The sequence below is a fragment of the Pantherophis guttatus genome, chromosome 5 (assembly GCF_059756535.1).
Source record: "Pantherophis guttatus breed Tessera chromosome 5, ASM5975653v1, whole genome shotgun sequence".
Lineage (NCBI taxonomy): Eukaryota > Metazoa > Chordata > Lepidosauria > Squamata > Colubridae > Pantherophis > Pantherophis guttatus.
The window spans coordinates 102,265,206-102,292,505 of NC_142067.1; the positions used below are offsets into that span (position 1 = coordinate 102,265,206).

The 27,300-nt window shown below is 36.1% G+C and overlaps 1 protein-coding gene across 2 annotated transcripts in view; it reads left to right on the forward strand.

Moving 5' to 3' along the window:
• EFNB2 (ephrin B2) overlaps positions 1–25,969 on the forward strand; it is a 51,463-nt gene extending 25,494 nt beyond the window's left edge. Inside the window, exons 3-5 of one of the 2 annotated variants that reach the window (XM_034418590.3) lie at positions 18,809–18,901; positions 19,737–19,850; positions 22,297–25,969. In XM_034418590.3, the coding sequence (XP_034274481.2) occupies positions 18,809–18,901; positions 19,737–19,850; positions 22,297–22,679 (590 nt within the window). In that variant the 3' untranslated portion in view covers positions 22,680–25,969. The remainder of the gene's footprint in view (positions 1–18,808; positions 18,902–19,736; positions 19,851–22,296) is intronic. The other variant, XM_034418598.3, reaches the window with a different exon arrangement.
• Positions 25,970–27,300: the final 1,331 nt, after the last annotated feature.

Sequence of the window (27,300 nt, forward strand, 5' to 3'; positions counted from 1 at the left end):
CAAATGTCACCATGAGTTCTACCAGCCCTGGTGTGCTCAGTCAACATTTGCTGTTTTCTCCTGGCTGCACCAGGCCTCTTTCCAGAGGTGCACACACCATTTTTGTGATGATTCGGAAGGATTTTGAGGTCATCTGAAACTTCGTGAGAAGATGTGTTCGCCTTCCTTCAAATTGAGTGTGCTGTTCCTCAAATTTTGCCTTCCAAAGCATCAGGAGAATGGTGCATGTGAAGGAAAAAGGCCTATACATGTGGCCAACAGTTGCTGTGGACAACAAGGCCTGCAGAGTGCAAGTTGTTAGGGGCTTTGCACTGGGAGGGGTGGCTGCAACCCAGGTCTTGAGGTGGCACCCCTCAGCAGTGGTGGCGCCACCAGCACTGGGGTTTAAATTGCAATCCAGAAATGGCAGAACTGGCTGATATTGCTGAAGGTGCAGGCCTCTTTTTAAGCTCCAGAGCCATTGATTTTGCCACTGTGGAGTGCCGCTGTGCAGGTTGATCAAAAGGGTAGAGATGAGGGGAAGGTAGGCAGCTAGGACAAACCGAAGAAACAATAATTACCTTATTGAGACTGGGGGCAGGGAATGACCAAACTGGGAATGGCTTGGATAAGGGGCACTTTCCTAATAACTGATGGGATTCAATTAACAATGGCAGCAGGGACTGTTGGAATTTCTGCATTAAGTAATGTGGTCATTTGATATCACACTTTATGAACCACATCACTTAGCAATGGAGATTGTGATCCCAATGTCCTTAATGAAGGACCGCCTATAATTTACAATGAACTGTTTGCTATCGGCATACAGATTTAATGATGTTACTTGATTTAAAAAAAAAATATAAGAAAAATCCTAATTGAGAAAAGGATTAAAAGAGGTATTACAGATTTTACACAGGTATCAGGCATTATTTACTGTGACTTTCATTATGACTAGTGTATCTAGTCTAAAATCTGAAAAAAGTCCATGGTTCAAAAGAATGATAAGAAAAAGTTGCTACTTAAAAAAAAAAAGCCCACAAATTTAATTTTTGCAAAACTGAATTTTCTATAGTCAGATTGCAAGAACAGGATATAATTCAACTCCACTTTCAGCCATAGAAGCTTTCTGGGAATAAATATGCATGCATAACCTATAATTTATAGGTTACAAAAATATATTTCTTACATTGATAAAAATGAGCACAATAACATTTCCTTCTTATTTGGGTGTTCAACTGTTGACTGTTTTACAAAAGTTACTACTCTGTTAGTTTTTCCAATTGATATTTCCAGATGTGCCTTCTTAAATGGATAAAACTCCATCTGTTTGACTCTAAGGGCGAACAAAAGTAAGCAAAAGTAGTTCAACCTGTTCCTGACTTTAAAAATATAATCTCGTCCAGAAAAATTATATTCAACAATAATTAAAAAACCAAAATTCTACTACGTATTTATACACAATAGTATTAGCGAAAGGTTTTGAATAGGAACACTTCCATTCCCTAATGCCAGCTATTTCTGATGTTCTTGTTTTTATAGGCTGCCATTGTTATTTTTTTTAAAAGCAATAACTTTTAAAATGATAAACTGCAGATTTTGAGGACGTGACCTTCTTTTATTGTAATATGTAAACACTTATAAAGAATATCATGTTGCATGACCATAGGCAAAATATGATCTTAGCATTCTCTCTTTTGTCTTAAATTATGTTACACATACAGAAATTATTTTCAACTTTTCTTTTGGGTTTAATGGAAAAGATTTAGGAAAAAAAACCAGGGACTTTGACGTTATATATGTTAACAGCAGTAAGATTACTTTATGCACAAAAATGGAAGGACACTTCGATTCCCACAATGGATGAATGTTGATGGCGTTAGCAGAGATGGCCAAATTGACTGCTCTGATTAAAGAAAAGAACTAAATTAATTTTGTTTCTACTTGGAAACCACTTTTGGACTTTGTGCTTGAGTGAAAAAAAACGAAACTTTGATTTGGGGTTTTGATTAAGTAGGTTTGTTGTTATAGAAATGGCTAGTTTGTATTATTATATAAAAGTAAAACATTGAGGTTTGATGCTATTATCTTATTCTACTGCACCAAAAGGAGTCAGAAGTCAACACCTTTTCTTTCTTTTTGCCCTTTGCTCTACACTTTTATCTTCCCCTTTTCCTTTTTTTTCCTCCCTTATTTTTCCCTTATCTTTTTTTTGTATTTTATATTGTATTTGGATAAACTAATAAAATTTGGAATTATTAATGTTAGAGAAAGGAATTACCTTTGACTCCTAGCGTAATATAATACAGAAAGTTCAGTCACTGAATCTTTGGAGAATAATTCTTAATTCAGCTAATTCAGTTCTATTTGAATTAAATACACATCATCAACATAAAATTACCGAAGGGGGAAAAATAAGGATTTTTAGGTCTCCCTCTCCTCCCCCCATCTCTCTGTACATTGTGGATAGAACTAATGGATGTAGAATCTGTGGGGAGTGCATTTCTTAATCCACTGGGGTCTTGTAAATATACTAATGTGGCTATTATACAATGCCTTCATTCATATATGTGGCATTACATAGGCAGTGCCATCAGTTGATCTCATTTATAGTTAGATAGAAAGATACTCCAGAAGGGAATATGTAAGTACCATTCTTATTCTCATGGGTAGCAAATGAAAGAACAAAATGGCTGTACTTGTAAGTAGGCGGGAACTGGTGAGCTATCCTTTTCCCCAAGGTATGGTGGGTACACAGTACACAGGAAGATAGAAGACGCTGCTTACAAGTGAAAATGAAGCATTTCAGAGTTGCTTAGAATTGCTTTTACTGTTTTATAATCAGTTGAATATTTTCAGCTGGTTTGTTTAATATTTCATGCCATGACTAGTTCACATGCATGCGTGAATACACAAACACATAAAAGTTTTGACAATTAAATTCTACAAAGGAGAGTCTCCTTTTTCTGCTTAAGGAGCTTTTATGTATTCATTATGCAGATTAGTATTAAATTAAACTAAAATGCTTTAAACATAATAAATAACTTAAACTACTGGTTACAAAGGCTTACACGCAGAGGTTTGATTTTTATGTATATAAAGCATCTCTGTGACTTAAGTAGAACTACTCCCATGTGTAAAGTTAACTACTAGTGTAAAACTATGCAAAATTAGTGCCCTAAGGCTCTTTTTCTCCTGCAGTGGGATTTGAAGAATTCTCATTAAATCAGAGGAAGTCATTTGCATCCTGTAGAAGAGTAGGCCTGTTTAAAAAAGTCAGAATAAATTTAAATGTAACACAATACATTTTGCAATGTGTTTATTTTTTTCTGGGTAGATATGATAAGCAAAAGGTACATAAAATATTTAATTGTAGAGGTGGAATAACAGAATCATAAAACATATTGTAAGGATGGTAATGGTTCCCATTTCCAGTTTTATAGATAATTTTCCCCTGGAGTATTTAATAGAATAAGAAGAAAGTCTTGTGCAAAAGAAAGGGAGGGAGGAAGAGAAAGAAAGAAAGAAAGAAAATAAAAGAAAAATCCAACTGAGTTTTTTATTTAGGATTTTTCAAACACTGTCATGATGATGTTCTCCTTTATTTATACATCATGATAAAAATGTAAAATCCAAGTTTTAATTAGAAACAAGGAAACCTTCGAAATGTCTCAAATTTGAGTTTAGAAGTGAAATTTTTCAATTAGACTACAATATTCATTGTATAAACTTCCATATAAAGTAAATGTTGGCATCTCTATAAACTAAATGATACAACATTTAAGGTGTGTCCATATAACTTCAGATCCAGTGTGAATAATACAATTTATCATAGATGTCAGTGATCCAGAGAGCTGCACAATGGTAAATGCTTAGCTGTACAACCAATATCACAGTTAGTTTTTCTAGTATCAATTGCTTTGCAGGAATGGAGAAGCTGAATGCAAGCTTTATATTCCCTTCTAATAGTGAGTTGAATACTGATTGCAGCATTTCAAGTCTAAATTTGAAAACGTTTTTGTAAAGGGTGGTTCAAAAAAAAGTGATTATAGCACTTATTGTGTGTGAGCTTCAGTTTTGAAAACTGTTTTTATACCCATATTGATTGCTCTTACATTGGGGCAAGATCAACTGTATGTATTTTTAGTATTTATTGTACTGTGTCCTAGATTACCAGCTATATTAACTTCCATAGCAAAATGATCACATTAGAAAATTCAATTGGACTGTACACATAAGATGTGTTCATTTGCTTGTTGATTAAAATCAAAATAGAGTATTCACAGTGCTTCTATTAAAGTAGCTTTCATTAACTTAGTGTGTCTGGATTATCACAAATATGTTTTCTTGTATAGCACTGTTATATTTACAGGTAGTCCTTGACTTATGACCATTTAGTGGTTGTTCAAAGTTACGATAGTGTTGAAAAAGTCAGGTCTTCACACTTATGACCAGTACTCGCACTTACTACCATTGTTCCAATCCCATTGGTCCTGTAATCATAATTTGGGCAATTGGCAGCCAGCTCGCATTTACGACCCTTTGCAGTATCCAGCGGTCATATAATTATACATTTTTTTTTGCTGGTAAAATGCCCATTCAGAAGAATGGATTCACACAACTGTGAGCGTGCTTAACAACAGTGGATTCACCGTAACGACCACCATAAAAGTGGTCGTAAAATCAAGTCTGACTTGATTTACTACAGAAATTTTTGTTCTAATTCTAGTCCAGTCATAAGTTGAGGGCTACCTGTATATGGCCATTTTTGTTTGTTAATTTAGAGCTGTGCAAAACATTTGAAGAATAATGTTATCTGTGCTTGGGGTTAGCTTTTGGAGATGCTGCACAAGTTTTGCCAAAAATGCAGATGCTTTAAACCCTGGATCTCCATTCAGGCAAAAATGCTTCAGAAAGTACAAGGCTTTCATTTTCATTTCAGGATATTAATGTACAATTGTCCTATATTGTTTGCACTGTATGAAATACATTTTGTTGGAAATTCTTTTGTTAAAGTGAGGAAAGCATCAAAGATTCAAAGCAATATATTATAATATGTTTCTTGTAACATTGCTCAAATTTAAAAGGTCGATCTTAATCAACCTAACTTGCTGATTTTTAAATGCTAAGTTATTTTTACAGTAGACTGTGGTTACAGGATTAAAAAAAGCTTTTTTTCCCCATTGTGCAATAGAACAAACTTCTCTTTGTGCTGAAGTTAAAAGTAGGAGGTATTTTTTTTATGGAAGCCGAAATGTGGAAAGTGGCACTAGATTGTTAGATTAGACATTATCTCTCCTGAAAGGAACATGGTTCATTTGTGGGACAAACCTTGTGTCACTTTGGTGTGGGGTGAGGGTACTGCTGGACTCTGCAGTCACAGCAAATAACGTCATGTCCATTTAAGCCATTAGAGCGTGAGTGGCACATTTCTTGTCTGTAGTGTTATAGTCTGAAATGTCACTAGGCATTAAATCAGTCAGTGGTGATGGCCTACCACCTAAAGATGAACTCTGCCTTGAGATGATGTTTTCCACTTCAGTGCCACTCTTACTGCAATTACTGGGTCATTAATATCATTGCCGGCAATTAGTGACAGCAGACTGCACAAGGAGTCAGCTATATATTTCTGCCTCCAATTGGAACCTTTTCTTTTAGATATTTTCCAGCAGCAGATAAAGTAATAAACTATAGGAATACTGGGGAGATCTGTTAAGATTGAAGAAAATTTCCCCCCCAAATAGAAAATTGGGCAGGAAAGAAAAATAAATTACTTCTGTTACTGTAGCTTCAATGAGTCTAAACACGGTCTTCTTATTTTGGAGAAGAAGCTAGCCATCACACAGTAGTGGGTTTCAATTTCGGCCACTACCGTTTTGCTTGTGGGCGCTCGTGCACTTGCGCGTGATGCTTCTGCACATCCACAGAGACGTCCGGGCAGGTGGATGGAGCCTCCCGTCGCTACCGGTTCACCCGATCCGGGACAAACCGGTAGCAACCCACCACTGCCATCGCTTAAAAATACTGTTTTAAGAAAGTAATTTCTTTATAAATAAACACGTATTTCTCTACGTGTTTATTGAATAACATGACTATCTTTACGGCAATATGAATAACATGACTATCTCATTTTATACGATTTATTCAACTGAATGCTGTGCACAAATGGTATGGTATGTTTCTCCTTTTCTGAACACCTGTCTTCTTTGCATCCTTTTTTTTCTACTTGTATGCTCATTTTTGCCAGGTCTGCCCGATTTTCTGTTTAAAAAATTCAAGTTTGCAGGTATTCTGGATGTCATATAACCTGATATAATATAACCACAATATAAGCATTAATCATACATCAGCATAATGTGCCTGGTTTCATCATGACAATACAGCAATTACCCAAAGAACCAGCTTATTTCACTAAAGTTGTTAAGAGTATCTGTTGCAAAAGTCTACAAATGTCAAAGATTGACCTCTTTTTAGAAGTGAGGTCATCTTTCACAGAATTCAAGAAAATACTTGCTGAGGACACATGACTCTTGATCTTCTTAGTAGTGCTTGTGTTTGAACTTGTTGAATTGACTGAGGTTTTCTGAATTGTGGCACTTTTCTGCCTGCTACTGGTGACCTCACTGGTGTGCCATAACACATTTCTTGTCTTGCATCTATACCACAAAATCCTTTTAAAATTGTTTTCCTCTGCTTGGTGCTATTGTCTGCTACAGGTGGCATAAGTGAAATACAGGCTACCCTTATAATGACCTACACAACAAATTATTATAACAAGTTTGTGCCTTCCTGAAACAGGCCTAAATTCTTATTAAAAAGTAGGAACAAATGTTTTTAATATTACTTATTTGTTAAATCAAATTTATATAGTCATCCATCTCTCAAAAGTTGATTTTGGGTGGCATACTGTGTGAGTGTCCAATATAATAAAAACAGATTAAAAATAGAAAAATCAGCATTAAAATGGAGGTGATTAAAACTAAAAATACACACAATTTGCATGGGCCTTGCTTTACTCTCTTTTAGCATTAATACATATATGCTTTTTATTTGCATTTAAAGCTGTAAAAAGTTTGCTAATTATTCTTGCAGGTGGACTGTAGAGTAACTAGAAGAGAAAATGACTGGGCAAAATAAACGTTGATTGGTTTATTGATTGCGGTATTTACAACCTGTTCTCAATCCATAAAACTCCTGAAGACATAGTTGCTTTTTAGAAATTCAGGTTTTGAATTTTTTACAATTAAGCAGTTTAAACACTTTTTCATCTTTATATATTTTATAAGCATTTCTTTTGCTTTGAGACATTTGTAGAGCTTGAAAATCATACCTGTTCCATTGTTGAGAGCAGATCGCAGCTGTAATGCCTTTAGGGCTGAATCTTAGATAAATTTTGTCATATGTGCTCTACATGACAGAAAACAATTGCAATGCCATTCCTGTGGAGAGGAAGGTAAGAACTAGTAAGGCTCCTATGGATTTGTGAAATGAGGATGAGAATGCCTACTTGTTTACTAGAACACTAAGCACTAAGCTATATTTTGCATTGATTTTTTCCTTCTGTCTTTTAAAAGAAATTTTGCTATATAGACTGAGAGCCAGTTCAGTCTATTGGTTAAAGTACCTGGTTAGAAATCCAGAGACTTGAGAGTTCAAGTCCCACCTTAGCCATGAAAGCCAACTGGGTGACTTTGGACTAGTCACTCTGTCAGTCCAGTCCAACTCACCTCACAGAGTTGTTGTGGGGAAAATAGGAGAAGGAAGGTGTGCTGGATATGTCCCCTGCCTTGAGTTACTTTTAAAAATAATAAAGGTGGGATACAAACGAACAAGTCTCTCACACAACAGAAATTAAACTAAAGGAAGTGTGTGCTATGTGTATCAGTTTAAGATCTTTTGAAGCACCATTTATAAAAGCATTCTCCAAAATTAACTTTTGAGGAGCTGTGATTGATACTCAGCACATTTTTAAAGAAGAAAATAAAGCTTGAATTTAATGTTGACGTTACTGATGACGTTACTTAGTTGGGTAATAAAACATCTGCAAGAAAACCACCAAGCTTAGAGAGCACCAAGGACCCCACACTCCTGGTTCTTTTGCACGGATGTCACTCAATTAGTACCAGAAAAACAAATTACGTTACTCATTGTATGGCAAAATATTTACTATTGGTCAGGCATCTCTCTGGATCATGAACGTTTATGAATTACTCACTTTCAAATTAATGCTATATAGACACACCCAACTAGATGAGTGATATCATTTAGTTATAAATAGAAATGCCAATATTTAGTTTATAGGAGGTGGCAGTGCATACAATGAACGCTGTAGTTGAACTCGACAGTTTCATTTTTAACCCTTCTCTCTAAATTTGGACATACTGGACAACCTTTGAGCAGTATTTATGCTTTCCTTTGAGAGAAAACTGTTGAGGAAAATAATGGATGTTATCTTCTCAACAATTACAGCTACAAAAGATTCTAGAAGCAGTAGATCATCTAGATCCTTCCTAGATCAGGATTTAGGCCCACACATAGGATTAAAAAAAAGCATCAGTTACTTGTTGAGTTACCTTTGTTAGGACTGGGTGAAGTTCTTGATTGCTCTCGATCACTTAGTAGCCTTTAATATTGTGGTATTCTAGTGCATTGCTCTCAAGGATGGAGGTGGGAAGTTCCATAATATTGTGGTTCAAGTTATATATCTGAATGAGTTTCATGAGAAAGGAGTGCAATCACAATCTTCATTCCCATATCTACTTGAAACTGTTTGAGAAAGATGATCTGCCAATTAGCAGTGAGGAATAAAGGTGATATATCTACCATTGCATTGCTGCCCTAGGCTGAGGTGGAAATGCTATGGAAGTCATAAGCTGGTTTTGGGAGGGGTTGGATAAATAAATGAACTCTTAAGAATTTGCCGGTACTTATCAGCAAATGTGTAGACATTTCCTAAATATCAGTTCTAACATTGATTTTGGATAGATTTTTTTACTCCCTTTAAAGAGCAGGCCTGGGACTTGAGGGTACTGCTATACTCCTCGCTTTTGCTGGAATATCAGGTAGAAATATTCTTGTCATTACATGTATGTAATGTATAATAACCTATTGGATTGATGATAGTGGGGTACCTCTGAAGATGGCTTGAAGTTGCAGTTGATATAGAATTCAGCAGATATAACACATCTACTTTGCAGTCACTGCACTGGTTGCCTTTAGGCCAAATTCAGAATGTTGGTTATTGCCTATAAGATCTTATACTTGTAGTGCTGGGTTACATTAGGAACCACATTATACAAAATGTTTCTCAACTCCTGTAAGAACTTTGAGAGCCTTATATGAGATCCTGGCACTGTAAGTAATGTAAAGAATGTGTCCAGAAGGCAGAGTTTCCCTGTGGTTTTGCTGGCAGCATAGAACATGTCCCTGGAGATAAGGCTGATGTTTCACTTTTGACATATTTGAAGGTTGTGAAGTTCCTTTTTAGGTGGAAGGTTGGAAACACACCAAGGTTAACTAATTCTACTGTATTGTAAGATTACGGTAAGAGAACCTTGAACTCAGAAAGCACATTTCTCATCTGTCACTTTTACCACATAATAAACTATGGAGGGTTCCTTCTGAGACATTTGCCATGCCTGCATTCTTGCTGTGGGCTAAGCTGCCTCTTATCCAAATGTTCTCCTGGCTGCAGCTCTTCCCCCTGTCTCCCATGGTCCATCATCCCCACGTACCATTGCAACTGGTCACTTAGATTGTATTGGTATTAAGATTGTGTAAATGAATACAATGAAATGAAATAATACCATGAAGAGCAGGGGGCATCTGTGAAAAGTGGGAGAGATATTAAAAGTCAAGATGGCAGCTCCATGTATAAAAGGAACAAATCTTCAATTTTGCAGTTGTTGCTAATATCTTTATTTTATTTTATTTCTGTCTATGAATGCCCCTGAAAATAAGGAGTGTTATGCTGATCTCCTGCCTAATGAATAATTATGAATAATTTCCTCTTGATATATACTTTTTGTATTCCAGTTCTAGGGTATAGAATAAATGGTCAGCAAAAGCAATCACAGTGTGATTGTTTAAAATAAATAGATATGTAATCTATAAATAGATAATGATTAGAAAGCTGAATGGGTTATGGTAGGATGTATGCTGTGGATTTCTTGCAGGGTTTTTCCAAAGGGAGTTTTTGCTCTAATTCTAAATGTGACAGGATAATTCAGCAACATAATCTCCTTAAAACACACAAACACTCACACACACTAGGTACGAAATTGTGGCCAGTAGGACCTGTGTTTTTATCTATGTCACATTGTAGCATTAGAAAACTGCTTACATCAATAATTAAATTTAAATGGAAATCTGTATTAGGAACAAAGTCTATCATAATTCAGCTAGCACAGTCACTGAGAGCCTCTGTGGGCTTTAAACCCTGTCTGAGAGATTCTTCTATAGCTTTCAAGCTCTTGAGGACCGAGATCAGGGGATTGGTATAAAAGCAATGTAATACTTTTAATTAAAGCTCTGTGCTTAGATCACCACAGACAGCTGCTTATGTGCAATTTCTAGCTGCTACTAAAACAAGCACCTTGATTTGTGGTTTTTCTTCCAGTGTAAGTCCGGGTGTTTTTGAAACTGTCTTGTAAAATTAGATAACATATGTATAAGAAGTAATTACTTGATGCTTTACTAAAGTAGGTATTTAATGAAAGCGGAAGCAACCAACATCGGCTACAGCATACATACCCAATCCTATGGCAAACACATTTTAAAAAAGATTTCTTTTAAAGGCTTTGCATTTGAAAAACTGATAAATTCATAATAGACAATTAATTTTATATTGGAAAGTATTCTTATTGTTGTTATGGGAGATGAAATAATTTCTAAATGTTATATTTTTGAAAGAGTTTCTTCATATTACTTTTTAATCCTTAAGAGAGCTGTGAATTTTAGTCCCACCTTAGCCACGAAAGCCTGCTGGGTGACTTTGGGCCAGTCACTCTCTCTCAACTTTAACTGTCCTTTTAGGGTTGTTGATGTGAGGAAAATAGGAGGAAGGTGTACTGGATATATTTGCTGCCTTGAATTATTTAGAAAAATAATAAAGGTGGCTTACAAATAAATACATAAATAAATACAATATATAAAAATAGGACAGTAAACAGAATACATTCTGATTGGTCACTCAGAAGGAAATTTTTGACCTTGTTCCAGTTTCTGATCTCTTCACTTTTATTTATCATGGTTTAACACTATGTTTAAGAAATCATATCACCTTATATGGAACTTAAATATGCATATGAAGCATTTTCACATTCCTTCCTATGTTCATGTGTTCACGTAGAATAGTGTCATTCCATTTTTTTTTTTTTTGTGCAACAGAATATTCTGAAGTATCAGCTGTAGAAATTTCTCCAATTTGCTGTTCTCCAATGTATTGGACTTCAGTTAATGGGGTTGAAGAGGCCCAAAATACCCAGAGAGCCCAAAGAAGGCTTCTGAAACACTTCCACTTTCAAAAAATATTATTTTTTTACCAGCCCTTATTAGTCAAGCTGTATTTTCTATTTTAATTAGAAAATCAACAATAACTGCAGAACATTATTGGCAATCATAGTAGTAGTATATATCTTGAATAAATTCTAGAATGCGTCAGAGATTGAACAAGTGTATAAAAAATAATACATTTCTTTTGGAACTTTGTCTTTACTGGTGAGAGATTAAAATGGATTTGATCTGGATTAGATCTGCCATTCCAGATCTGTCCCTGATATACTGGTTGGCATACAGGTTGGACTGAGGAGAGTTGTACTTTAAAAGGTTTGAAGAATGCAATGTCTCATTGTTGCACAGTGATTTCCACATCTGTTCTCAGTTAACTGGAAAAAAAGAAGGACCATAATCTACAGTATCAGTCTGTTTTATTTCCCTAGCCATTTCTTGCCCTGGTAAACCTAATTGGCTTAAACAAACGCCAAACCTCCTAGTTTCTTTTTCATTAACTGTAATAAGGGTAGAGAAAAAGGGAGTGGGATACTCAAGAGACAGTGGCCTTTTCAATCTTTTCTAAAGCAGGGAACTCGGTTCTTCTCAGGTTGAGAAATGCACTTGTCCCTTTTAGTAATATGCTTAGGGCCACATTAAGAAAAACTGAGGAAAAAAATTCCTCTACATGTACATTTCATTAAAAAATAAATATTGTTAATGCAATAACTCTCCAGTGCTGTATTGAGTGATATTTATGATGGCAAAAATATGTCTTTTAATAATATTTTCCTACAATTTTCTTGTGACTGTGAGGACTGCTTGGAAGTACAAGTTGTACACCTTTTTTAAAAAGTGTTGTCTAACATGATACCTGAATGACTTTAGTGCTACTGTTCCAGAATTTAGCAAAGAAAAGTGACTTCATAGAAACTAGATGTAAATGAAATATTTTTGACTGCCCCTAACCACTGTGAAAACTTGATATGTTCAATTTGCTTCTCTACGCAGAAAGAAGTTTCAACATTTAATTCCCTTTAGAAGATCAATTATAATATTTAGCAATGTGTGATGCTCTATATTTACAAACTCACAGTGAGTATAGGAGGAGATGCACTTAAATTCTTCATCAAATAATCAGATAACTTTAGTCCTTTAGTAGATTTCTGCAGAGACAGTCAGTCTCTGAAGATGCTGTCAGCCTATGCTTCCTCTTGAATTTCTCTCTTATTTGGTGTGGGGCATCTTTTCATACATGGATCTATGTATGTTTTTAGTTGGTTGGAGATAGCGGATGAATATGGTAGAGGAAAGCCTGGTATATCTAGCTGATGAAAACAATCACCTAACTTCTGTAACCCAACCCCCCCCCAAAAAAATGAAATTGACAATTTTGACTGATGAAGTTAGTCTGGCATTACATACAATTCCATTAAACACTTCCTGTTACTTTTACTTCCATTAACTTTACCCAGCAGTATAGCAGTACAATAAAAATGGAAGTTCCATTCCCATATTTTATAATGGAAAATGTACTGAACTAGCTGGAAATATTTAAAGCTGCATTTTTACATACCTGTTTTATCTTCCAAAATATAGCAATTACTATTTTATATTTCTTCCATTTATCTTTATTATATGTAGTTTCTTACAAAATTATTCACAAGGTAGTACAAATCAAATGCATCTTATTTACTGTTAATTAAATTATTGGTTGAATTGTAGTCCAAAGGGGATTATATTAAACTGCTTAAAAATGAGATGCATTTGGAATGGACGCTAGCATCCAATTGGTAAATGACTTTTACCATCTGCAGTTTCATTGCAATCATATTTGCTTGCTTTAAAAAAACGCACCCTGTTTGGAATTAAGAGTCAGTTTTGATTTTGTGTGTTTTGTATGTCTTGCCTTTGCTTTTAATCTCTTTGTGAATGAAAGGCTGCATCTAGGCACAAATCCAGAAGCTTAATTCTCCATCTGATTAGAGCAATGTTACTAACTTGATAGGCTGAAAGCAGCCAAGACTCAGCCAGTGGCTTAGTCTTCTAGGAAGGCAGAATAATAACAGTCAAATGAAGAAGTATTAAAATGTAATATTATTTCCAATCCACAGGGACTGTATAAAAATAATACCTCAGACATTCTTTGTTTTTTTCCTCTTTTTCATTTGGACTGAGATACATTTCTATAAATAAGGATTTCACAGATTTCTGAAGATATATAACAAATCAAATCTTGATTGAAAGACTCCCTGTCTTTTTAATATAAGATTGCCTTCTGAAGGTCAAAATGTAGCTATTCTAAATAAATCTAGGATTGGTATAATACTTAAAGCATCCAAGCTAGAAACTATGAATTCTAGTCCCTCCTTTAGGCCAGTTATGACCATGGATCAGTTGTTCACTCTCAGCCCTAGAAAGAAGAAGGTAATGACAAATCTCCTTCGAAATTTTGCCAAGAAACTACAACGGCTTATCCACCCCAATCCAGGCCATTGCAAGGAGTAAACACTGATTCAAAGATGTGCACGTGCACAGCTGCACAAAATCTAGGAAGCATCTTTATATTGACTGATTAAAGTTTGAAAAGGGGCACTTTGCAAAACACAGTGGGCTTGATTAAAACATTATTCCTGAAAGCATTAAAGCAGCTAGGTTCTTCGAAAGCTTTATCTTGGCTTTCCAATCCACGTCTATGTGAACACTGAAACAATCAAAGCCAGTTCACCGTGTTTGGATGATCAGTGCTTGGTTTTAATTCGCTATATACGTGAATCAGGAAAAGACGAGTACGCTCCATACAAAGTCGGCACTGAGAGCAACCGCCGCTCAGCGCAATTTAAACAAGCCACGCCACCCGCGCCCCACCCTTGTAGCATGTCTCAGCTGTTCGGAGTTTTTGCAGCCGCTTCCTGCTCGCTCTAGCCAGGATATGGGATCACAATGCTCCGAAGCCACGATGCTGTAGATTCGTCGGCCACGTATCCCCTCATCTCGCACCCGTTCTACCACCACCAATAGTCCATTAGTGAACCGCTGCCACCACAACCAAAACCTAGCCACCCTGTGCACATCTCCTCCTGGAATTGTTGCAGGAGCGTTGTGTGTGTGAACATTCTTGTGGCGAGCCATGGCTGGGCTTGACACTTTGTCTCCACTATCCATGTGCCCAACCACTTTGTTTCAATGCAGAGGTGGTATTCAGCAGATTGTGATCAGTTCTGGAGAACCGGTAGCAGAAATTTTGAGTTGTTCAGAGAACCGGTAAATGCCACCTCTTACTGGTCCTGCCCCCATCTATTCTCTGCCTCCCGAGTCTCAGCTGATCGGGAGGAAATGGGGATTTTGCAGTAACCTTCCCCTGGAGTGGGGAGGGAATGGAGATTTTACAGTCTCCTTCCCCTGCCACGCCCACCATGCCACGCCCACAGAACTGGTAGTAAAAAAATTTGAATCCCACCACTGTTTCACTGGCAATACCAGCAGAACTGTTGTTTGTGCACGGGCAGACTGGCAGGAAAGCAGTGTGTGCATTTGCACAAATGAATACTTGTGGGAAAGCCTTTCAAAGTTGTAATGCTGGAGATTCCTAAGGATGTGTTGTGTTGATTTGAACAGGTATGCTTTGCTACACTCTCCTATTCTTTCAGACTTATCCTTTTTATTGCTGTAGACATGCTTTTTTAAAAAAAAACAATCCTTTACATTTACGAAATGAGTGGGATCATGTAAGTAATATCTCTGTGATGGAATCAACTCTACATTTGAATAGGCCGACATAGCTTCAGACACACTGTCCTTCTATAGCAGAAATATATGGTTGATATTTTGCAGTTTATACATTTTCTATCATTACTAATTTATTTCTATCTCAAACATGAGAAAAATACTTTTTGCTTCATATCATACTAATAATAAAATAGTAATTTGTAGGTTGTATTCTATATGCTAAAATATCCTAGAAAATATTAAGCTCTCTCACTTTGTTGAACACATGCTATGTAGTACTAGGTCAAATAATAGAAAACCTGCATTTAAAAATGCAGAAATAAATGTGTATAAACATTTATATAGAGGCATTCAAAATATGCTCCCGGTTTTTATGTTTTTCTGCATAGCACATTTGACTGAAATACAGATCATATTCTTTTAAGAAATGGGAGCAGCATATCTAAACTCTTGTATTATGGTTTTAAGTATGGTTATCAAAAACCTTACTGCTGAGCTGTAAATTGCAAATGTTTTTGGACATAACAGAAAAATAAATTTAGCTAATGTGACAACCTAAGAGGTTTTTTTTTTATTATTTGCAAGCATGCACAACTGTTCGATTTCCTAGCAAGTTGCTAGTAGCTAGCCATCTTTTTTATTTTTTTATTATGGTACATTTTTGCTGTGTTCCAATTACATGGCCTTCAAAAATCCATTACATTGCTTGTATGGTAGATGATGGTCCCATTTTGAATGTAGGTAGTGTCTAGTGGGTACTGTCAGGAGCATGACAGAAATGAAGCTCTTGTATGGTTTTCCTGGCTCATTTCTCTCCTCAGCCTTCAAGACAGGAACTAAGGATGAAAAGAACAATTGATCAAGGTTATCATATTGACTTGTAGTTGCATTGGAGCTGAGGCTTAGTTTGCGTTTTTAGATCTTTACATGCATTTGAAATATACTTAAAGGAAGGGTAAAAGCTGAGGAATATAATAGCCTGGTGAGAACTTGTGTGTTCTAATATGCAAATGTTCTAACAAAATTAACTAAACATCAGCATTCTTTTGTTATAAACATGTCACATGCATGCACGAATGCACACACATACACAGAATACATTAGACAGTGCAGGAAGCTACTCACCTGGTTATTCAGACATCTAAAAATTGACTCTGAAAGGAGCCACTAGCTCCCACAGTAAAGAATTCTGATATTTTTTATTGCAAAATCATTTACCAAATATCCATAATTCCTTCAGACTACACTAAATTATACATGTAACATGAGCATTTTTGCAGAACCAGCTTCAAGCCAAGGCAGGTTCAGTTCCTTAAGGTAAGCAACTACATAATATTATATATTTCTTTGGCAATACTAGTTTTCAAGGGTTTGGTTTTGTTCTATTTTGAGAATAAAGCTCTGGATTTTTTACATGATTAGAGTGGCATCTAGTTAAGATAACAAACCATACCCTTTCTTTTTGAAAATCAGCATGACACTGGCTATACTCTTACATGTTAATCAGAGAAAGGTAGGTTTTAAACAAGTGAATTCCTGCATCTTGGCATTAAGAAGAACAAGTCACAGTTTATTAACTATGCTGTCTACTAGAGTTTAATTTTATTATTTCTGTAAACCGTATGGGCACAAAGGCAAAAACCAAAAGGTCATAAAAACATAGCAAAAGATGCATTTGATTTATGTCCAAAACTGGTTCTTAGTATTGATTTTCTTTTCTCTGGGGGAAGAAAAAGATCTCAGCAAAACAAAACTATACATCTCCATTATTTTCTAGCAGTTCAAATGTAACACATCAGATCTGTTTTCTCCTGAATTACTCACTTTAAAAATGTACAGCAGAAGTTAGAAAATGAAGAGGCGAAATTTTGTTAGTCTCTAACACCAGAAGACAAAATGGGCTTCAGAATCCAGAAAAATAGGAGAAGGAGCTGCAAGAAAGGGAAGTTCATGTAGGGAGGAATTATGTTACACACCCAAGGAGGGAGACGTAGAACAAAAGCAAGAAGTAGATCAAAGGCAGAGAAAAAGTTCATAGTTTTTGCAGCTAGTGAGAAGATTAGAGAAAGAAAAATATCAACATGGGGCTGGGAAGACCTAGTGAAAGACTCTGGGCATATGAAGGAAACAGGAAATATATATAAGGTACATTTTAAGAAAAGAAATCCCCCAGGAAAAATGTGGGATAACTAAAAGACCTAAAGAAAAAGACGACTTATGGGGCCCTATCTAAATTAGATGAAAGGGAGATTCTGCTTAGTGCCAGAAGTCTCATTTAATTACTTTTTCTCCATGGGAAACCCTACAAGTATTTTCATGGCCTTCCCTTATTCCCTTTCTTTCATATTTTGAGTAAGTGGCCAGATGTAGCATATGTGCTATGAAAGGCTGAAGAGCCTCTCTTTCTCTTTCTCTTTCTGTGTATGTGTAGGGACGATTCCTTTAGAAATGAAGATCAACCATTTGGCACCGATGCAATAAATTAGCAATTTTAGTTTTGTAACTCAAGATGGACAATCTGCAAGACTTTTTCTGAATTATTTCTGTAGTAAACATTGCGGATTAGAGTGGTAGCCTGCCAATTCCATCCTGCCCCTCGTGGTCTTCTAATCAATAACATGGCAGGAATTTTAACCTATTCTATTTTCTGAGGGACACTTTTCTTATGTTTGGCTCTCAACTGATCTACATAATCAGTATTTTTAGAGCATGCTTTTGAGCTGTGTGAAGAGAGCAGTAAGCTGAAAGAATACGATTGCTGCAGTGAGAATTTAGCCAAGCAATATGATTCCATTTTAAAGGAGAAAGTGTCTCTCTTCATTTAGGATTGTTATATATCACTAGATAAGTGTAGATAAAGGATTAATTAAGGTAAAGTAGCTAAGGAATTGGGAATGCGGTGACATGATTATTTGAATTATTATATATATATTTCCCCCAAATATTATTATTATATATATTTCCCCGTTTTCCCCAAAATAAAACATCCCCTGATAATAATTTTACTGTTTCTCAAGTAAACGGAGGCAGATTTACCTGCCTCATTGAAGATACAAAGCTAAATAGATGTTAGACTTTCATTCATATCATATCTGACCTTGTTAGTATATAAAGGCAAGCACTAGAATGTATAAATGAACTAGAATGTATAAATGTAGCACTAGAATGTATAAATGAACTATTACAAACTGTAAAACAAAGATATTCACAATTTTTCGCAATCTAAAAATACTGAATGTTTTTCATCTGTTCAATAAAAAAATTAAAAACTAAACTTCCTTGTTCTGCTGAACTTGGCAGACTTCTTTCTGAACTAACTCATTTTTTCAAGGGAGTGGAGGTGGGTGTGGAGAGCAAACACTGGCATAATAAGTCAGTTGACAGCTATGGAAAAAGGCACCTGGATGAATTAGAAACTAAAAACACAGCCTGTATTGGATGTTTGTTTGTTCTCTTAATTGCCAGTATTTCCCAGCTTTTTCTAGATAAACCTGAACAACAGAAGTAAATTTGGACAAGTGACATCTGTTTTCAGCTACTCTTGTTTTGTGTGTGAGGCTGTACCTGTTAGTATCCTGAAAACTTTAATTTGATTTTTTCCCCCAATCAGCAACATCCAATGGATCCCTTGAAGGCTTGGATAACCAGGAGGGAGGTGTATGCCAGACAAAAGCCATGAAGATCCTTATGAAAGTTGAACAAGGTAGTGATTATTATTATTATTATTATTATTATTATTATTATTATTATTATTATTATTATTATTATTATTATTATTATTATTATTATTATTATTATTATTATTATTATTATTATTATTATTCATTCAACAATTGTAAACAGCTCTCGCTCCCCAATTCAATGGCCCTGGCTTTGCAAAGTGGGTGAAACTGTCTTATATTCTGAAGCAAAATTCTATTTTCTGCAGCTAAGTTACTGACATTTTATAGGAAGATTTAATTCACTAAGATCTTTTCATTGAACAGCTTTTCTTAGAAGGATAAGTCATCCTTGAATAGTATGTGCTCCAGTTATTCTTGCTTGTAGACTATATATTAAAGTACAGTTTCACAGCTCAAAATTGTTTTAAAAGGAGAGGGAGCTAATGTTTTCATAGCTTTGCTTGTAACAAAACCTCACTAAAAATGAAGGTTTTGTTCATGGTCTTTTTCTCATCTACAGATAACCTATTGTACAGGGAAAGAATGAATTGTTCTTCCTAATTAGGGGTTGATTTAGTAGTCAATCAATTTGCTTGGCTGTGCTGAAATGTCATTTGCAAAGGCTTTCTTGCCAATTTCAGGAACCCCCTTCATTTTTGCTGATAGCCTCACGATCTGAATCTCTAAAATAACTATATAGCTTTATTTTTTTTAAAAAAAAACTTGCTTTAAAGAGGAAAATTAGATTCTCATATCTCCTTGTAGTCCTAAATAAAGGACCTTCTGTTCAAAGCCATTCGTGCCTCATGAAAATTAATAACCACCTTAGAAAGCACATTATTATTAGTTTGTAGTGAATCATTTGTGTTCTTTCAGTTCCCAATTCTGGTGGGTCCCCAAATAATGCTGATCCAACTAAACGCCCGGAACAGGAAGCTGGTACCAACGGGAAAAGCTCCACAACAAGTCCCTTTGTAAAGGATCATGCAGGTAAACAGGAGAACATCTAGATCCTGAAGGAGGGTCTGTTATGGGCTTATCTAAATGCAATCCTATGGAGACTGGGGTGGGGGAGAGATTACCTACGGTAGAGGAGCTACCACTTCCTAAACTCCTTAGAGCTTGCAACAGCTACAACAAGAGTGACAGAATGGCTTTTTTCCTTTTTTCCTCTTCTTAAAAACATGCTTCCTCCCCACTGATTCTGTTGGAAAGAAGTTATCTATGTCTCTTCCAAGACTGGCATAACCCTCTCTCTCACACATACAAATTCAGAGTATGTTGGGGAATGAAAATGCTTAGCTTCAGAGCTTCCCTTATATCATTCTGGTATGTTCCTTTGTCCTTATCACCTGCATGGCCATGGAGCTTTGGCTGCTGATCAAGGGACAATCTATGCATCACATTTTTCTATCTGTTCATGGAAAAGTCTCCTGGGAACATCAGATTGCACCTCAAAAGCATTAATCAAATCAAACAAATTCAATATATAACAGCCAATTTTAAAAAAGAATATACCAATCCAAAAGAGCTTCTGCAAAAATGTATTCTCTCGCTCTCCTGTTTGGTTTCGTATAAATTTGGTTTCGTACATAGTTGCTACTGATCTTTAGGAACAGATTTTGCTCTAAAACATCTTGCAATTATAAGAAATAGATTTTATTAAAAGAAAAAAAAATAAGAAAAACATGGGTTGCAGTCCAGGACATCGTTAAACCCTCTTATTTGATATGCTTTTTAAATTTATATTTTTATATTTAATCAATTATGGATTGCCATTATTGTGTCCTGGCAGCATTTCTGAAAGTTTCATTTCCTGACCTGGTGAAACTACCAGCCTGCTGTTACTTGGAGAAGCTAGCAATAGAGATATTGTCCTGATTTCAGCTTCCCATGCAAACATATAGTTGCTGTACAAAGGTTGTCCCTATTGATATCAACAGCTTGCTCTTCTGCTAGAGCAACTAACCACTGCTACATTCATAAAGTTTGCATGATAGTGACTCTGTGTTGCAATTTCCCGTCTCCTGAAATTGATAAACAAGGTTCAAAAGCCCTCCCACTTCCTCTGTATTGGCATGCCATGGTGGCTGGCATTTTTGCTTGGTTAATAAGGGTTAATTATGTTACCGGCCACCACTTTAACATCAGCTTCTTCTCTTTACTTCACTTGAACAAGAAAGAATACACTGGAGAAAGTTAGGAGAAAGAACAGCAAACTGAGATTACTGTTCAATCGTAGATACTAGTTTATTTTAAAATTCCCATTAGTTGTTTCATGGCTTCTTTTCAAATTTATTCGCCCTCATGCTTATAGACCTTTTAGTTGGCAGTTAGTAAACATCAATTCTTTTATATACTAGAAATATAATGTGCAGTAGCTTTTCACCTAAATTTAACATCACAGCAATATTCCCATTTAAATCAAGCATCCAGTTGCAGCTAAATTAGCACTGATTTTTTCCAGTGAGAGAGCATTTGATTTAATTAATAAAACTTAAATATCCTTGCAATAAGGACTGCTGCTCGCATTATGCTTGCTTCTGATGTCACAGTTTTACTGTTTGAATTTTATAAGCAGCATGTCCCTTGCTAACTAAGTATGACCAACACACTGGAACCTTCTGGAGTGGTGTATTCTTTTTTTTTAATTTAGCAACTTTTGAGGTGTGTGGACTTCAGGTCCCATAATTATCCACCCAGGATGGCCTGGGGAATTCTGGGAGCTGAAGTCCACACATCTTAAAGTTGCCAAGTTTGAAAAATACTACACTAGAAGGTTCCAGTGGGCCATGATGCCTCACTACAAAATATGATTCTCTGTGTACCAGTTGAATAACATTGGGTTTGGAAAGCTATTAAAAGTCAGTTCCAAGACTTGGGTTTGGCTAGAGTCCCAACACTGATAAGCTATCAGTTCCTTCAATCAGTATTAGAACAGTTACATTGAAGCCTATAGATACCTATTCCACTTATCAGTGTTTTCATTTTGTTTTAAATTCTGGGCTAATAATAAAGATGCATACGCAGATAGGAAAAGGCACACAGTAGTATAGTTTAATACAAATTGGTGTTTGTAAAAGATAGTGACAGATGGAGTTTTGAGAATTCCTGTTTCCCTATTTTATTCTATTAGCTGCCTTAAGCTGGCCAATGTCTGGGGAGACATAACATGCATCAAAGGCTGTTTTATCAGTGCTGTCCTTCTATGCTGATGAGTGAAGAGAGATACAAAGTGTAATTTGGGAGCAACATGATAGGAGAACAACAATCAGAATGTCTCTGTAATGCGAACGGTTGCATCTAGCTACTCAGGTTTTCAGAAGACAATTAAATATGGCTACAAAGTGGTGATGGACAGTGATTGTTTTGAACTTAGATTTCTCCCTTCTCTTTCTCTCTTTCTCTCCCTGTCTCCCTCCAACCTTATTCCTAGGTCCCAACTCAGATGGGAGCAAAGCTGGACATTCCAGTATCCTTGGTTCAGAGGTGGCCTTATTTGCAGGGATAGCTTCAGGGTCCATCATATTCCTCCTCATCATCATCACACTGGTGGTTCTTTTGTTGAAGTATCGAAGGAGACACAGGAAGCATTCGCCTCAGCACACGACAACTTTGTCACTTAGTACATTAGCAACCCCAAAACGCAGTGGGAACAACAACGGGTCTGAACCCAGTGACATTATCATCCCTCTGAGGACTGCAGATAGTGTTTTTTGCCCTCACTATGAGAAAGTCAGTGGTGACTATGGACATCCTGTGTACATAGTTCAAGAGATGCCCCCTCAAAGCCCAGCAAACATTTATTACAAGGTCTGATGAACACTCAGTGTGGTACCTGTTTTGAAACTCTCTCTCTGTCTGGTCAAATGCTATCCATGACACAGAGGTTGGGGATTGTGATGAGCCACTGTGTGGATTCCTGGACCAGATGCAGAGGAGGGAACAGCAAGCTCCACCCTATTACAGAGAGCTGCTTTGAGGGGGCAGCTTTCGAGTCTGTAGTATTCCTGTCTTGGTGAACAAGCATTTACTTGGAAGCTGGAAGAAGTTACATAGAAGATTCCCATAGCAATTGCTGTTTGTTCATCACCTTCTAAGCCATGTGCTATAGGCATTCAGGCACGTACAAAACCCCCCAGGGAAGATGGAGCAACTCGCAGATACTAATGGTTTTAGGCATTCTAGGAAGAGAGTCTTAAGTCATCAAGCTTGAAATGCAGCCCTGTGACTTTGTGTGTGCTTCTCTTGGTGCTCATGGATTTGTCTTACAGACCTCTGCTTTTAAGTAAGATTTTAAACTTTTTTGTTTGTTTTAGTCAGTCCCTGTGGCATTTTACTTCAACCGAACGGCATTCTGTCATCCTTCATATGAAAATTTATGCACTCCATGTCATGCATTGCTTTCGGAAAAGTGATTTTTCTAAAAAAAATTATTTTTTACCATCCCATATTCCACCTATTTGTGAAAGCAGCCTTACTTGAATGGATAATGCTTTGGGAGAGACTTTGGGCTTGCTGAAAGGAGAATCTTCCAGCCAAACGCTAGCTTGTCGGCCGAATCCACAATAGAAGTGACGTGTGGCAGAAGAGAGAGGGAAGGGCTGAAAGAATGCTACTGTCTCTGGAATATCAACTAGACAAAGCTAGACAATTTAAATAGCACAGCACTTTGATATCCGGAGTTCAATGAAGAGTGTTAACACACAGCAATAGGAGCAGCTGATTAGGGTCTGTACTTGAAGGATGCCAAGGTTTTCTCAAATAGTAACTTGCAGGAGGAAATACTTCCCCCACAAAGTAGTGCAAGTAAATTAATGTGCCTGAAAGACAAGACAATAGAAGGCTGCTGGTGATATATTAGGGCACGACTGCTGTGGTACTTTACCAGCAATAAGATGTACAGCTTTGAACTAGCTGTAGCAAAATCTTGGTCTGCTTCAAATGATTTTTTTAAGCAGACACAGCTGCTATTACTTATCATATTTTATCTAATCATAGGGAAAAAGAAAACAGCAACATCTGACATAGACAAATCACAAGCTTAATGGTCAAGAGGGCTATAATTCCATCATTTAAAAAAAAGCATTCACATCTATAAAAAAATTGGTCAGGATTGTATTTTTCCTTCAATCAAGCCTTTTGACATTCTGATTTCTGGCAGTGCATTTTGAGTTAGTCTTGCACTGCATTTGTGGGATTTTTCTCTTTCTGAAATAAAGCACATATGGTAAACCACCACATAAAGATGCAACACATTCGGCTACAAGAAGGGGAGGTATAATGTGACTTATTTATAATAAGTGTATAGAACCCAAAGGACGTATGGTAGCAGATTTTGTTCAGATTACTAATATATCTATATATTGAAATTGCACAGAATCCTTACAGAAGATGTGAAATTCCTCTGTGACCATGAAATCATTTTGGCTACTTCTGGGGGGAAATAGATCTTTAACTCCAAAAAGAACAATAGTGAGAAGAAATGTAAAAATAACCAAGCCCTCTTAGCTGTTTTACATAACCAGTAGACTAGGAAACAAAGCCCCTGAATCATGAGAGATAAGTGTATAACTACACAATGTATTTTAACAAGCTATTCTGATATGGCTTTTCTTTTCTTTTTTTTTTTGTGCTGTGTTTTCCCGCCTTGCCTTATGAGATGGAGTATTTTTTGAGCTGGATACCAATAGGAAAGTTTACTATAAAGTTCCTGCTTTGAAGCATAGTTGTTGTTCTCCTTCAACCTCTGCACCCTGGGGGACATAAATCTACTTTTTTTTATGTGCTATGCAAAATAGATGTCTTATCACATAATCCTGTTACCATAGCAACACTTCACTTTCTGGACTCGAAAGAAGTTGTAGCTACAGCATTTTAAGGTTCTCAACTTCCACAGAGCACATGCAAAAGAAAAAAGGGGAAAAAAAAGAAAGAAAGGGAGAAAAAAAAAAAAAAACCACCACACCACACTACACCACAGAGTCCTGTCATAGAAATGATTACTTTTGGTATTTCCTGAACCTGAAAATGACGTTGGTGCACAAAGGGAGAGATGGAGGGGAGAGGAAAGCGAGAAGTAGCATGGTTCTGTGGGAGGTTACTATGGTAACTAGCTGCAGCACAGAAGCAGTCCTTTCCTAAAGCTTTTCTCTCTATAAACCCATCCATGCAAGGTTTTTCTTGTAAGTCCTTAGGATTTGGAGGGGAAGTGGAAAAATAGATGGGGTAGTTTTAAAAAACAAAACCTGAAAGAGGTTGTTTAGCCAGTTAGTTCCCTTCTTATAATGTACTAAACATGGGGAGGGGAGATATTGAATAAATCTATAAAGAAGAGCAACCTGCAACCCAGGAGAAGGGGGGGTTGGGAGAAAGGAGCCCCGTGTACCTGTGTTGTGTCTTGTGCAGAATAATGACAATCTTGCCAACTGTTCCTTGAGGTTGGTGTTTGGTTCAGCTTTGAAAAGTTACTGTAAATGCCTTGCTTGTGTTAGCCCTAACTTTTTGAAAATTTAGAACATCCTGTTTTAAGAGTGAAGATGCTGTAAATAAGTTGAGATTGACTGTATATGGATTTGGGGTGTTACAGTAGCCTTATTCACCTTTTTAAATAAAGATTCAATTAAAAATACACATGGAATCAAGAATAAACATCTTTTCTTAACCAGACTGTGTATATAAAGCAACACTGGTTTTTTATAAAGTCTAAGCAAGATGTTTTGTATAAAATCTGACTTTTGCTATGTATTTAGCTACAGCTTGTTTAAAGGCCGTGTCATTCCCCTTTGCACAGTATCCAGGATAAAGAGATAAGATTTAAAAAGGTTGCCAAATTGCTGCATATTTGTGCTGTAACTGTGTACCATGAATATTTATTTAAAAATTCCTTTGTCCAGTTTGTAAGTAACACAGTATTATGCTTGAGTTATAAATATTTTTTTCTTTTTTTAAAAAAAAAAAAACTAGACTGTCTTAGTTTTGAAATCTGCTTTGTTCTATGTTGCAGTTAGCCCCTTTGAGAAATTGAAATTATGAAAATTCACATTCCACATCTGTTTCAAACTGAATTTGTTCTTTAAAAAAAATAAAATATTTTTTTCCTATGGAAATAATGGATTCAATAGCTTTTTATGGAGGGTGGGAAATGTTCTTCCAAACTTGCTCTTTCTTTTCTAAGTTAAAATTTTAATATAATATTGAGGGGTGTGAAGAACTTTCCAAGATCCTTTTCTGCCTGAGAAAAGTTTTGCTTTCATTCACCCAAGAATGTCAAGTGTGGCTTGTTAAGAACTTGAAAGAGCCACGTTCCTACTTGCATATGAATTATATATAAATCTAGAGATCTAACCTTAATACTAAAATTGTTTGTGAGCAAATAGTTGATTCATGATATCCCTTTATGGATTATATACAGGAACTGAGCAAATAAAATTTACTTAGACTTAGACTAAGTTTATTGTCACTTTGAATGTAGACTAATCAGCATACATTAAAATGAAATTCCATTGCATACAGCTCTCAAAGGGTCTCCACCTCTAATAAACACTACATAAACATGACTATATAAATACATACATATATACAAAATTATACATATACCCACATATATGACGTGGAGAAACAGCTCAATTTAGTTTGGATGTATACATGTCCAGGACCAAACTCTCAGAGCTAAAAAAAAAAACCTTTCCGAATTTTCAAAAGGCTGTCTGTCTCAAATACCCCGTTTTTGGTATTACTTCAATTGTGGAACAGGAAAAAGAGAAAATGTGTTTGTCCCATCCCAAAGTATGATGCTGCAGATCTTATTCCTGAACAATCACATTTTTTGCCTGCCCTACATTGAAATTATTTGAAGACTGGAATCTAGATTCAATCTCACATTTGTAATGCAGGAGCCATTACAAAATAGTATAATTTAGAAAGCTGGGATACTTCTTGAAGACAATCATTATAAGGATACTGGGATAAAAAATATAGTGTGGTGTTTTCTGGGTTTGGTTGTTTTCATTAAGACATTTTGTTACCCAAACTAGGTAACATAATCAGTGCTGTTAACTAGTTTGGGTAATGAAATGTCTGCAAGAAAAAAATCCAAGCTCAAGAGCACCAAGGAGCCCTCATTTCAACCCTGAGGTACAAACATTTTCCTTTATAAATGCAGTGTATTGTACCTGTCTTCCTGCAAGATTTTTAATGTTAGCTTCTGCAAATGAAGAAGCACTGAGTTCATATTTGCATTTTAGTACAGATTGTCTTCAATATCTACAACCATTCATTTACTAACTGTTGGAAGTTGCAACAGCACTGAAAAAAGAGACAACTGATCCTTGCATTTATGACCATCGCAGCAACCCCACAGTCACATGATAAAAATTCGGGCCCTTGGCAATATTTTTACAGTTGCAGTGTCCCAGGGTCATCTAATTGCTATTTGCAA